The sequence below is a fragment of the Eleutherodactylus coqui genome, chromosome 4, assembly GCF_035609145.1.
Source record: "Eleutherodactylus coqui strain aEleCoq1 chromosome 4, aEleCoq1.hap1, whole genome shotgun sequence".
Classification (NCBI taxonomy): domain Eukaryota; kingdom Metazoa; phylum Chordata; class Amphibia; order Anura; family Eleutherodactylidae; genus Eleutherodactylus; species Eleutherodactylus coqui.
The window spans coordinates 238,540,144-238,555,690 of NC_089840.1; the positions used below are offsets into that span (position 1 = coordinate 238,540,144).

The 15,547-nt window shown below is 35.9% G+C and overlaps 1 protein-coding gene and 1 long non-coding RNA gene across 4 annotated transcripts in view; one reads left to right on the forward strand and one right to left on the reverse strand.

Annotated features, from left to right (window-relative positions):
* Positions 1-928: 928 nt before the first annotated feature.
* Positions 929-3,021, reverse strand: LBX1 (ladybird homeobox 1). Its single transcript, XM_066598820.1, has 2 exons — positions 2,264-3,021; positions 929-1,570 (listed from the first exon to the last, which is right to left on the reverse strand). The coding sequence occupies exons 1-2, from the start codon at positions 2,589-2,591 to the stop codon at positions 1,101-1,103; spliced, it is 798 nt and encodes a 265-aa protein (XP_066454917.1). The 5' UTR covers positions 2,592-3,021; the 3' UTR covers positions 929-1,100.
* LOC136624907 (uncharacterized) overlaps positions 2,826-15,547 on the forward strand; it is a 51,462-nt gene continuing 38,740 nt past the window's right edge. For all 3 annotated transcript variants that reach the window (XR_010792489.1, XR_010792490.1, XR_010792488.1), the window contains exons 1-3: positions 2,826-3,059; positions 3,281-3,336; positions 5,769-5,839. This is a non-coding gene — a long non-coding RNA (uncharacterized lncRNA). The remainder of the gene's footprint in view (positions 3,060-3,280; positions 3,337-5,768; positions 5,840-15,547) is intronic.

The window sequence follows — 15,547 nt, forward strand, 5'->3', positions numbered from 1 at the left end:
TGTCTGTCTGTTATCTGTCAATCCACATATCTAATATCTGTCGAAATAGATAAATATATATATATGCATAGCATACATTTTCAATTAGTATTAAAATGTGATTTATTTTATTTCATTTGAAAAAAAATCTGTACAATCTCAAAATAAGGTAACCAAAACCAGAATTTCTTAAATAGCAGGCCTTTACAATGTTTTTTTTTTCCTTTGTACAATCCTAACAAATCTTTTGCCTGTACATTTAGTAGGTATAGAACTTTTTTTCTGTAGTATTTAATTGATTGTATTTAATTGTATCATGCAAACTTCTAGAAACAAGTTAAAAATAAGTGTTTCAACTTCCTTTGTATTAATAATAATATTTTATGAAAGGTAGGATTATTTTTTATTTTTTTTTCCAAAAACATACAGTCACATAAAAGTGATTAAAAGATGTACTCTCATGGTAGTGCCGTATGGAAATTATTTAAATGAAAAATGTATAAAAGAGTGGCATCTGATATGGGAAAAAAATGGGAAAAAAAGTGAGAAAAATAAAATATATAAAGCAAGCCAAAAAAAAGTTCAAATAAAAAAAGACTAATAATAAAAAAATCAAATAAAAAAATCGTGCACTTCTTAGTTTTTATTTCTTTACATGCAGATGTATAATGTCAGATACTACTGAATAAACTGAAAATACTTCTGTCGCCAAATAATGATTCTGTTTTTCCCCCCGCCCCCCCCCCCCCCCCCAAAAAAAGCTAGGTGATGTGTAAATTATATTTAGATTAAAAATCAAAGCTTAAAAAAATATGCTTAAATATATATTTTACAGACGCCATACACAATTGCACCATTCCAAAAAAAAATTATAATAATTATAATAATAATAGTTATAAACAAAAAAAAAATTAAACTACCTGATTGGGCAGCCGGAGTAATTTCAGTCTTTTTTTTTAAATATTACTTATTGCTTTAATTGCAAAAAAACAATTCTGTCTTGGGTGTAAATTATGATTTGGAGATAGGATACAAGTGCAGCATTATTACTGTCCATTCTTGCTATTTAGTCCAATGTTTTTGTGTCTTTTAATAAAAAAAATAATAAATAAAAAATAAAATCAGTCATCAACATCTATTTCCACGTCCTCCTCATCTTCTGAGCACTCTTTGCTAGTGTGCTGGTCTGTGAGGGGGGATGAAGGGGACATCTGAAGGTGGCTGGACAGGACACCGTGGGGTGATCTGTCCCTGGCCTCACTGGTCAAAGACTCTGTTTCCTCAAGTTCTGAGATTGTGAGCACAGCTTCCACTGAGGTGGGACTCATTTTTTTGGCTGACTCAACATCTGCTTTCATCTCTTCTAGGTCTCTTTTGAGCTTTGCTCTTCGGTTTTGAAACCAGGTGATGACCTGAGCATTGGTCAGTCCCAATTGCTGTGCGATTTGGTCTCTGTCTGCAGGGGATAAATATTTCTGGTATAAAAATCGTTTTTCGAGCTCATATATTTGATGGTTTGTAAAAGCTGTTCTGGATTTTCTCCTCTTTTTTGGAGTCTGTCTCTGTCCAAATATTGTCATCCCATCTCGTCCTGGAAGGAGAACATTATTTTATTAGTATTTTATTAATACATCTATTTGAAAGGGACAATTTAATTACATTACTTACAAATTAACCATTATTTGCAAAAATTTACAAATAGTATACTTTGGTCCTCCTCCAACATTTTATAATATTACACATCATCGTTTGTCCATACTAGTAATATTAAATACTCTTGTAAGAAAAAGACAAAAGTGTTATAGAAGTGATACCTTTATTAGTCAACCAGAAAAAAAATATATATGCAAGCTTTCTAGGCTGCTTAATGGCACTTCATCAGGTTATAGTCAGATCATAGAGTTATAATGTGACTATTCCTGATGAAGGGGCATTAAGTAGCCTCCAAAGCTTGTATATATAATTTTTCTGGATAGGCAATAATAGTATCATCTCAATAATACTTTTGTCTTTTTTAATGCAAGAGTATTTAATGTTACAAGAATGTTTTGGTCCAACACGGTGCCACACTATTTTGCTCTACACTTTGTCCATAATATATGGACAATGGGCAAGGTTATATATGAAAATTATTAAAAGCATAGGGGAAGCAAAATTCATGCAAACTTTGCAAAATCATATAGTTTTATTCTATCCATCTTATGATCTAAATGATGTATTATCTATCTCTAAATGATCTATTTAGCTATTTATCTACAGCATTCGAGAAGAACTTGCTTCTTACCTTCAGCAGCTTGCAGGACACTGACTTCCAGACCTTTGAACGTCTTGCTGGCCAGTTCCTCCAGGGCACATAGAGGTGAGGTCTGGGAGAGAAGTGTTCTGCTGGACAGAGGTAACCCTGCAGAAGGGGGCTTCTCAGAAGTGGACAGTAGATGAGCTGTCCCACAGATGGTATAACTTCTCCTTACTGAGGGCTTATTCAGGATGTCCTCAATGCTGAAGGGAGTCAGGGGTTTGTTAGAATTTGCAGGAGGTGGTAAGTGGTCCAAAGCATTTCTCCTACTTCTTTCCTCCACAGAAGATGATTTGGCTTCTTCCTTGGATGTCATTATTTAGGAGAACTTCACCAAGACGAGAGCGTCTACAAAAAGTTCTCTCTCCAGTAAGTCCAATGTCTTTTCTCCTTGCTGTCTTCTTAAAGGCTTTGCAAGGCAAGGTTAAAATGAATTTAAAAAGGAGGAGGGGGGAAGGAGGGAGGTGTGAAGGAGCAGATAAGGATTCCACAATCGTGATGATGACTTTTTCCACTATTGTCCAAGAACCTCAGTTGCTAGCTTCTTATAATCTTGCAGCTTCCCTCAGAGTGAATTCAGACTACTTCCAACTAAATTCATCCTTCAACCAGAGAGAGAGGAGAAAACAGAGAGACTGATACATTGACTAAGGCTAACAAGTTATTGTTGATTGGGATGTAATCAATTATCTCCAATGGCATGTCTCTCGCTTTCTCTTTGCCTCTCCCTACCTAATGCAGGCGTCTTCAGGCTGGGAGCTCCATTAATTACCAGGCAAGGCTGGTAGGTGGAGCCCAGTTGAATTATAATGCCTAATGCACTTGTCACTTTCTTCCCCCCTCACCCCCACCCCTATCATTTTGTTTGGCCATATATATTTTTAAATTACATTACACACACTACACCCAGCCTTTATTGAATCAGGATAATACTATCCCAACGAAAAAGAAAAAAAAAGACAAAAAAAAAAACAAAATTCTTTATCTATTTCTTTCTTCTTTTAGTATAAGGGAGCAATTATTTTACGGCTCAAAACAAAGAAAATGATAACCGATGACAGGTAAGACGAAGTTTTATTCCATCTATGATGTGTACTGTGTTTTGGAACGTTACAGAATGCTTTGTATGTTTTTATCAGCATTCTGTTATTTAGTATTATTTTCCTTATATTCGATCTCGCGTCTAGATATCTGCATATGAGCCGCCTTTAAAACTGAAAGGCTTGAGTATATGTTTGGCTGTAGACAAAAATGCCAAAAATATAACAAATAAATTAATTCACCTCCGATGTGCTGATGTACTGAGTCCTCGATGTTTGTGATTTACATATATATATATATATATATATATATATATATATATATATATATATATGTATATATATTTTTTTATTTATTTATTTATTTATTTATACATAAATACATATATATTTGGGCATGTACTAGTTACTGATTACTATAATTATTTCCCTTCTTGTTGCTGTGTTATTTTCACAAATTTTCTGTGTTATTTGTTATTTATTCGCCCAATGTGTTAGGGCTGCAAAGCAAACAGTAAATTACTAAACACCAGTTATATTAGGCTTCGAGAGAATTCAGCTGCATGGATACTAAAAATCTAGCTAAATACTCGTTGTTTTTTTTTACTTGGGAGACAGAAATAGATGCACACAGTGATGTAGATCTGCTCTGAGAACAGGGAGACTCGTAATTTCAGCTCACATCCAGGGTCGGCAAAATAATCCTGATCTGAAAATATGGGATCTTATGGACGCCATCATATATCTTTATAGCATAAGATGCCGGATATTATGTATGTACTTGAGGCCTGGGAATTTGAAATGCATAAAATATGTCAGAAGTTCAATGTCATCCTGTTTACATGTATATATAACGCATAAATATATATATATATATATATATATATATATATATATATATATATATGAAAGAAGCTAATATATATATGTGTATATATATACATACACATTTATATATATATATATATTAGCTTCTTTCATATATGTATATATATATATATATATATATATATATATATATATATATATATATATATACGTATTTGCGTCCTTCACATATATAATTAGCCTCTTTGCTATCAGATATTAGAGGTGATAATCTCCGTGTAATAGTGTGAAAATATAGTCAGAATATAGGTGGGGATTTCTTTAATGTGTCAGTGGGGAATCTGGTGTTCTCATTACATCTGACCATATTGACATCTCATTATCTATCTATTTATCTATCTGTTTCTCTATCCATTCAGCCGACAATAGATGCATATCTAACTATCTATAGCTAGCCAGCAAAATAAATACATATAATCTATCTATTTATCTATCTAGCTATCTATCTATTTATCTATCTATCTATCTATCTATCTATCTATCTATCTATCTATCTATCTATCTATCTATATTCATTAGTCTTCTATGATCTATGTGGCTGAGAGATGCCCTGCTAGTCTCTGCCTCCATCTCTTAAAGGGCCTGTCCCCTCTTTTCTCCGGGTAGTTGTTTGTGATGTGCTTTTAGAGCACAGCGCTGGTTTTAGCCTTTTTATTTTCCTCCTGAGAATGTAATGCAGCTTATGGGCATAGTGGATGAGTTACCCATGCTAGTAGAGCTGCTGTGTGATATATACAAGGTTTACCATATATTGTATTGCTGATGTGTTTGATATCAGTAATAAATTACATATTTCCCTCCATTCATCACAAGGCATAAACATTATGTATGCGCAGTTTGGTGTACACAAGCACTACACAGCAGGAACAATAAAAGCCTCCGTTGTTATTTGGGGCCAAAAAGTAGTTTTATTTTGAAGGTTTCATAGAACTTGTATAATTGTGTGTCAATTAGAAAGCACTATCTATCTATCTATCTATTTATCTATCTATCCCATATCTATTTATCTATATCCATTTCTTATTTATTAATCTGTGGTATGTATCTATCTTGTATCTATTAATCTATTTCTTATTTATTCTGTTTATTTATCTATCCCATATCTATTTATTAATTTCACCTATCAGCATTCCTTATCTATCAATCTCTATTTTCCATGTATCTATCTTTTTCCTATCTATCTATCTATCTATCTATCTATCTATCTATCTATCTATCTATCTATCTATCTATCTATCTATCTATCTATCTATCCATCTATTTATCTATCCATCCATCCATCTATGATATGCATATCTGGTAGTGCTGTAGTCTCAAGCTACACAGTTTACACTATAATAAGGGATCATTACTGCTTTATCACCATTGAGAATTCATCAGTGGAAAGACTCCTAGTCATGTGAGATGATCTAACCAATGAGTTGCCTGCATTTCTCTTCAGTATTAAAGATTGAGACAAACAAAGTTTGTACCTAAAAGCCAGCCTTGCACACACGATGCTAGCTCAGAGCTTTGGACATTATGAATATCACTGTAATTATTAATGTGTGTTTCTTATTACACAGATACAGAGTAGCACAGAGAAGAAGAGCCTGGGACATGAGCAGGAGCATATAAGCTAATGATAATATTACAGGTATCATTACTAGTCCAGACCTGGTCAGCTCTAGAAATAAGTGCAACCCCTCTAATAACTAATTAACTATTCGTAGAGGTTTTACTTCTCTTATGGCATGAACAATAAGGTAATAATTGCAAATAATTATTGTATCATCTTCACTCCTAACTATTTGATTCACTGGGAACATTTTTAACAATCTAAGCATAGAAAGTGATCATTCAATTTACATTGGAAAATAGCTCATATAGGAAAAATATCCCTAATGATCATGTTATAATTTTCAGGTTTAGTTTAGGAAAAGTAAAAGCTAAACTTTTATCAGTATAAACTTTTCTACTGAGACAGTTTTTCATACATGAACATTTTTTATCTATCTATCTTTCATCTATCTATCTATCTATCTATCTATCTATCTATCTATCTATCTATCTCATATGTATCTGTTCTTTCTTATATCTATCTATCTATCTCATATCCATCTTTCTTCTATCTATCTATCACATATCTATCTATCTATCTCCTATCTATCTTTTATATATCTATCTCATATTTATCTATTCTTTCTTATCTCTATCTATTTATCTATCTCATATCCATCTATCTTTCTTCTATCTATCTATCTATCTATCTATCTATCTATCTATCTCCTATCTATCTTTTATATATCTATCTCATATTTATCTATTCTTTCTTATCTCTATCTATTTATCTATCTCATATCCATCTATCTTTCTTCTATCTATCTATCTATCTATCTATCTATCTATCTATCTATCTATCTCATATCTATCTATCCATCTCATATCTATCTATCTATCTATCTATCTATCTATCTATCTATCTATCTATCTTTCATATATCTATCTATCTATCTCATATTTATCTATTCTTTCTTATATCTATCTATTTATCTATCTCATATCTATCTATCTTTCTTCTATCTATCTATCTATCTATCTATCTATCCATCTCATATCTATCTATCGAACCATCTATTTATTATTTATGCCATATCTATGATCTACATCTACAAGACAGGTACATTTGCTTATATAAAATCATATGGGGGCAAATACACTGCATAGATCTCTTGGTTAGAAAAACACAGTCTGAGAACAATGGGTGATTTTCTCCTGAATATATGTTATCCATTCAATCCAAAATGTAAGGTTCCTTTATATCTCACTGCACATATGAATGGATTTTTTTACACAACACAATTCTCATGCAAATAATTGCTGGGCTGAGGGGTTTGCAGAATAATATTTAGGGGTAAATACATGCAGCGAGCAAACAATCCCATATCTATCTATCTATCTATCTATCTATCTATCTATCTATCTATCTATCTATCTATCTATCTATCTATCTATCTATCTATCATCTTGTATCTATCTATCTATCTATCTATCTATCTATTTCATATCTATCTATCTATGTATCTCCTATCTATCTCATATCTATCTATCTATGTATCTCCTATCTATCTCATATCTATCTATCTATCTATCTATCTATCTATCTATCTATCTATCTATCTATCTCATATCTATCTATCTATGTATCTCCTATCTATCTCATATCTATCTATCTATCTATCTATCTATCTATCTATCTATCTATCTATCTATCTATCTATCTATCTATCTATCCATCTCATCTCTATCTATAATAAATGTCATATCTGGGATCTATGTAGTTTTTAGCACATGTTTTCTGGCAAAACCCCTATAATGCAAAAAGTCTGCTACTTCTGGGCTTGGGAGTCCAGTGGGCGGTCCTATCAGTGATTGACTGCTTTCCATATATGAATGTGCACAGGGAGATAGCTGTCAATCACTGATATGACCACCCACTGGACTCTTAGACCCAGAATTAGCAGAATTGTAGCTCAATAAATGTCAAGTTATATTGAATCTTTCCCCATAAAACCATGTCAGTCTGCTCAGCTCCTGCCATATAACATGCTGCCTGTAGTTCAGATTGCATTTTCAGCCTGACAGATTCCCTTTGAAGCTGTATTCACATATAGCAATTTTTAAAATGTTTACTTTATTTTTGCTCATACGCCATTATTTTTACAGGTTACTTTGATTGTAGAAACATATATATTGTAATTATTAGTGCTGGATGAACAATATTTACATGTATCTGATACAGGTAACAATAACACTGATGATTAGGTATATGGAAATAGTTCTCATGCACAATAATTGTTTATTATTGGTCTTTCTGTAGTTAGATTGGATAATAATTGTTCTGGTTGTGGAGAAATAAACTGATTATAAACCAGCTGTATCTTATCATCATTCTACAGTACGTACACCTCATAGTAATAACTCCCAATCTTATCTAGGCCTTGATAATTGTCATTCAGTATGCTCAGAGAATTCTTTAATGAAACATTGGTACTTTCTGTAGTTATTATTAAATCTTGTCTGTCTCAAGAAACATCTATCTATCTATCTATCTCACATCTATCTATCTATCTATCTATCTCACATCTATCTATCTCCTATCTATCTATCTATCTATCTATCTATCTATCTATCTATCTATCTATCTCCTATGTATCTATCTATCTATCTATCTATCTCATATCTATCTGTCTATCTCATATCTATCTATCTATCTCATATCTATCTATCTATCTATCTATCTATCTATACCACATCTATCTATCTTTCTATCTCATATCTATCTATATATCTCATATCTATCTATCTATCTCATATCTATCTGTTTCATATCTAACTATCTCATATCTATCTATCTATCTCATATCTATCTATCTCATATCTATCTATCTATCTATCTATCTATCTATCTATCTATCTATCTATACCACATCTATCTATCTTTCTATCTCATATCTATCTATCTCATATCTATCTATCTATCTATCTATCTATCTATACCACATCTATCTATCTTTCTATCTCATATCTATCTATATATCTCATATCTATCTATCTATCTATCTATCTATCTATCTCATATCTATCTATCTATCTATCTATCTATCTATCTATCTATCTATCTATCTATACCACATCTATCTATCTTTCTATCTCATATCTATCTATATATCTCATATCTATCTATCTATCTATCTATCTATCTATCTATCTCATATCTATCTGTTTCATATCTAACTATCTCATATCTATCTATCTATCTATCTATCTATCTATCTATCTATCTATCTATCTCATATCTATCTCATATCGTATCTATCTATCTCATATCTATCTATCTATCTATCTATCTATCTATCTATCTATCTATCTATACCACATCTATCTATCTATCTTTCTATCTCATATCTATCTATATATCTCATATCTATCTATCTATCTATCTATCTCATATCTATCTATCTATCTATACCACATCTATCTATCTTTCTATCTCATATCTATCTATATATCTCATATCTATCTATCTATCTATCTCATATCTATCTGTTTCATATCTAACTATCTCATATCTATCTATCTATCTATCTATCTATCTATCTATCTATCTATCTATCTCATATCTATCTGTTTCATATCTAACTATCTCATATCTATCTGTCTTGGAACCTCTCTATTTGTATCAAGCCATATTTTTTCATGCATTAAACAATAACTGTTATGGTCGTTTGGTTTGTCCCAATAAGGATGGCCCCACGTCTCGAACCAAAGGAGCCTAGTTTGTCCTTAGATGACATATAGGGGAGGATAAATAGTAGATGGAAATGCTAACAGAGCTAGGCAAAGGCACGTACTGTAGCAGGCAGGATTCCATAGCCTCACCATTCTCAATAAACAGGACATAGTTCAGGCATCCACAATACGGACAGATTGGGGACTAAGGCGTCAGACATCACCCATGTGATGGGGTAGGGGCTATGGCATCAGATATCACCCATCTGATGAAGTAAAGGTACAGACAGGACTTGCCTTGACTCAAGCAACAAAGTTGCAGCCAGCATTCATGCAGACACCAGCAACCATATGTAGAGACAGGAGACTATTAACAGACAACACCTAAAGGACCTTCTGCAGTGAATGGAAACCCTAAGGGATTATTAAATGACGACGCCTAGGGGATCCTCTACAGTAATATGATTATGGCCTGCAAGTATCAATAATACCAATATATTCCAATTTTATTAAGTAATGTAAAATATTGGCATTTGTGAAAAAAACAGAGTGATAAATGCAAAACTATATATATATACACAGAATAAATAGACAGGAGATTGCTGCCCAGATGTAGATAGATAGATAAAAAGCATGGGCAAATAAAAGGAAGATAGATAGTTGTGAGACAAATATAATAGATAGATATGAGATAGATAGAGAGATATGATAGATAGATAGATAGATAGATAGATAGATAGATAGATAGTTGTGAGACAAATATAATAGATAGATATGTGATAGATAGAGAGATATGATATGAGATAGATAGAAAGATATGATATGAGATAGATAGATAGATAGATAGATAGATAGATAGATAGATAGATAGATAGATAGATAGATAGATATGAGGCAGATGGATGGATAGATAGATATCGGATAGATAAATGTATATGAGGTGGATAGATAGATAGATAGATAGGATTTAATCCCAATTAGGTTAATATTGATGAATGTAAGGAAGAGGAAAACACAACGGCCATAGCAGTACAATATGTCAGTACCTCCCATAGACTGAGAGTACTGCCATATGACATGAAATCTTATACCCTCTGCATGACATGTCATGGACTCTATACCCCCCAATCCAGAAGTGCCCCTACTGCCTAAATCCCCAATCCGATCTGTCACCCCTATCCCACTACTTCTATTTTCTAATCACTTTCGCAATACTGATGTCTATTTAGTCCTACCAATAAGGCATCTTTGAATCTTGAGAGATAGAAAGATCTGGTATAGATAGATTGATAGATAGATGATTTTCAACTATGAGTAATATTGTTAAACTTAGTTCATACCCTTGACTCACCAAAGGATCCACCTGTAGGAATAGTCCAATTCTGCTAGTAAGATCCATGTGACCACCATATTTTGCCATTTGAAAACCAATTAACCTAGTCAAAACACATTTTTCTTCACTGTAATTTTTAATTATAAAGATTAGACATCACAGAATTTCCCAAATGCTTAATTGACAATCTGCATAGCAACCTATCTATCTATCTATCTATCTATCTATCTATCTATCTATCTATCTATCTATCTATCTATTCCATATCTATGTATCCATCTATCTCATATCTATCTATCTATCTATCTATCTATCTATCTATCTATCTATCCATCTATCTATCTATCTCATATCTATCTATCTATCTATTCCATATCTATGTATCCATCTATCTCATATCTATCTATCTATCTCCTATCTATCTATCTATCTATCTATCTATCTATCTATCTATCTATCTATCTATCTATCAATCTATCTATCTCCTATCTATCTATCTATCTCATATCTATCTATCTATCTATCTATTCCATATCTATGTATCCATCTATCTCATATCTATCTATCTATCTATCTATCTATCTATCTATCTATCTATCTATCTATCTATCTCCTATCTATCTATCTCATATCTATCTATCTATCTATCTATCTTTCTGTCTATTGATATGTTGCATATTATGAGCACTGACATATTTATAAGACAGTATATGAGCACACGGGCAGTTCTGCTGTAGTGATATGTCACTGCTGATATGATCATCACATAATAATGTACTCCGTAGTATATACAGCTTTAGGTGTCATGCGCATGGCATATGCCGTCTGGTGCTCTGTACAGCGCAGTGCCACGAGGGGTTCTTTTGTAGAAGCATTGCTTGTAGAGGAGAATACCTCTGTAAGACTCTGTTCACATCTCATTACTTGAATATGTTCGGCTTATGCACCAGCACATATGCCGAACATATCCATAGGGCCCCTGTCACCTGACATATCTCGAAAGACATACGCTGGGCTGGTATGCATTGCATTATTCCTTTATGGGAAAGTATAGTCAGCTGCTCTTTCCTCTGAAGAAAGCTACAGTAAAAAACATATTTTTAATATGGTAGTGAATGGGAGATGTGTGCCTATATAGTGACATACATTGTAATCTTCCATATACATTTGGAAATATCCCTGTTGTTCACCTCCGACAGGGGGAAAATAAGATGGGAACAGAATTTGCCTGAAAAAGCCTTCTGCTTTAATTGAAGTTGGAGGACTATTGAGGTACAGAGACTAAAGCTTCCTACAGATGTTACAAAGTTTTACTTAATTGTGATGACTTTCTGCAACCAATTATCCTATCTTTAAGGGGTTGTACCAAGATCACAAGTTATCCCGTATCCACAGGACAGGGGATACTGGCTGATTGGTGGGGGTCCCAACAGGGGTACCATGTCTCTGCCTGTCACCTTAGGGTAGCTTCACATTAACACATTGACATCAAAATGAATAGAACGCCGGTCAATCATGAGCAATCTATACTTCATTCATTTCAAAAGGGTGACGGAAATACCTGAGGACTTGCCGCTATCACTGGAGATAGCATTGTGCTTCCGTGGCTGTCTCTCCATTCAGTCTCCTCCTCACTGGGTGCAGAAAGCCAGCAGTGAGAAGAAAGGGGGACACAGGACCACATTCTTGGAATATGTGGAGGTCTCAACGGCAAGACCCGATTGATCTGCAACTTATGCCTCATCCTGTGGATATGGGTTAACTTGTGATCTTAGTACAATCCCTTAATGCAGTGATGGCGAACCTTTTAGAGACCGAGCGCCCAAACTGCAACCCAAAACCCACTTATTTACCACAAAGTGCCAACATCTCAGGGGGCGGGGCTTATCACGATGTATGATTTCACCCCCGTCGTTCTAAAAAGGACAGGGCTGCTTCAAAATAGAAAACGTGCAGATTTTAACTGCTTTTTGGATGCGGAGATACTGCAGAACGTCCTCAGCAAAAATTTCTGTGGAAAATTCTGCAGCTTTTCGACATCCAAAAAGCAGTCAAAATCTGCACGCCGTCTATTTAGTAACAGCCCTGCCCATTTCCGCCATGTGCAAACATACCCCAGCGATAAGAGTGACCCCCTCCAGCGGCCCCAGCGATAATAGTGACCCTCCAGCGAAATAGTGACATCCCACAGCGGCCCCCAGTATAATAGTGACCCCCCCAGCGGCCCCCCAGCAGTAATAATGCCTCCCCCTTCCCCAGCGGTCCATCAGCAGTAATAATGAGCCCCCTCCCCTTCCCCAGCGGTCCCCCAGCAATAATAACGTCAGTGTGCTGCCGGATGCTCTCGCGGAACCAAGTAGGAGACGTTGGGGGAGGAGACCACTGCCTTAATGCCATTGAAAATCTATTGTCCTCTTAACACAGCAACAGCCATTTAAATACTATTGAAAGTGCAAATCAACGGTGGCACAGAAAGTTGTCTTAATGTGTTGAGAATCAAGTTAAACTTTGCCACATCCATACATCTTTACAGGATCCATGACCATTTGTGGGAGGGGTCAATCTTAACATGGTTCTATGTAAAGATCCATGTGTAAAGTTCTAAGCAGACCTGCTCACGTAGGAGAATATAGCCTGACCTTTTGTGGATGATTTTGGTGTCATTAGATTTGTAACATCCCTCACCTGCACCGTAAAATCATAAAATTTGAGTTAGTTAGGTACATTGAATGTAAGGCCAGGTCAAAGTTGCAATGTTAAGTCTTGTGGTGCTAGGGAGAGTGAAGTGTTGCTAAGCGAGTGCAAGATATGAGCAAGTTCTACTACATGCAGGTAAATACACTCTGCTCTGCTGCACACAGCTATATACACTCTGCTCTGCTGCACGCAGCTATATACACTCTGCTCTGCTGCACGCAGCTATATACACTCTGCTCTGCTGCACACAGCTATATACACTCTGCTCTGCTGCACGCAGCTATATACACTCTGCTCTGCTACACACAGCTATATACACTCTGCTCTGCTGCACGCAGCTATATACACTCTGCTCTGCTGCACGCAGCTATATACAATCTGCTCTGCTGCACGCAGCTATATACACTCTGCTCTGCTGCATGCAGCTATATACACTCTGCTCTGCTACACACAGGTAAACACACTCTGCTCTGCTACAGACAGGTAAATACACTCAGCTCTGCTGCACACATGTATATAGTGGTCTGCAGCTCAGTGGCTGTATTCTCTCCCTGTAGTAGATCCAATCTGTAGAGTATACCAGAGATACAAGATATTCCTTCAGGATACACTGAATATACTGAAGGCTTCACAATAACATATAATATACCAAGTGGGGGAATATACCGACATGCAATATACACTAATTGACTATTGCCATGTCCCCAAAACGTGGAAGACCAACCTGCGGATGGTGAACAGTTAAAACCGAATCCTTGACTCGACAGTTCTTAAAGCAATGTGTATGGCTATCTCTTATCCTTTTAGATTGTAAGTTGTGACAGTCTAGAGGAATATGTGGACACTGCATAAATGGCAATTATAGTAGTGGCCATGAGTGTAAGACTGATACTGATCATCTGTAAGGGCTCTTTCACATGAGTGTATATCGGTCCACCATTTTTACGGTCGACCAATATACACTGTGATCTGATGCATTGGATCCCAATGCATCAGATCCCATGGCCGTATTTCCGCGACGTAAAAGCATCCGGCCGGCCAATATAGCGTCGGGCGCTTTTATGTCGGACCCAAAAGAATGCCCTGGAACTATCTTTTGGGCCGGAATACGTCGGCCGCTGCATGGGCTCCTATGGGAGCCAATGACAGTGGCCGGAGAAGAGAGGGAGATTAGCAGCGTGACTGCTAAACTCCTTCCCTCTTCTCTCCTCCCCTCCGGCTGATTCCAATCGAGGGGGTGGAGCTAAGCATCTCCCCAACCTGCTTCCTCCCATTGCTGGCTGCAGACAAGGGGCGAAACATTGGCGGAGCTAAGCTTTTCTCCTCCCCTTGTTTGCAGCCAGCAATGGAAGGAGGCGGGAAGGGGCGGTGTTTAGCTCCACCCCGATACTATCCCCTCCCGTTGCATTCAGCCGATGGGGAGGAGAGAGGAGGTGAGCCAGCGAGGAGGAGGGAAGGCTCAACGTCATGGCAGCCTTGGCATATATGCTCCAGAACCCATGCCATCTGAACGGGCGCTCAAACTTTAGATTGGTTCACAATTAGACAACAGTATTTAAAGGGAACCTGTCTCACCTTTGAGCCTCAAACTACATAATGGGGCTCAAAGTTGATGGTATGAGGAGTGCAGGGAGCTGTGTTTATACTCACGGGTTGTCCCGTTCCAAAGCTGTATTCTTGCGAAGTTAGTGAGCGCACATAGCGAAACTCTTTTCTGCTGGCTCTATGCGTATGCTTTCCAATTCATCAATATGGGAGAAAGGAGTCACGCTGCTGGCACGCCAACTTTGCAGTAACAGCCGGTGAGTATAAGCAGCACTCCCTGGAATCTTCGTCCCATCACACTTGAGCCCCATAACATTGTTTATGTCACTCAAAGGTGATGACAGGTTCCCTTTAAAGATATGCCAAAATTATCATCCAAAATTACCCAACGTTGGTGCATTTTTAGTTTGTCTGATCTAAAGGCCCATTTACACACAACGTTCATCGGTCAAAATTTGATGTCTTTTGAGTGATAATTGTTGCGTGTAAATGCTACCA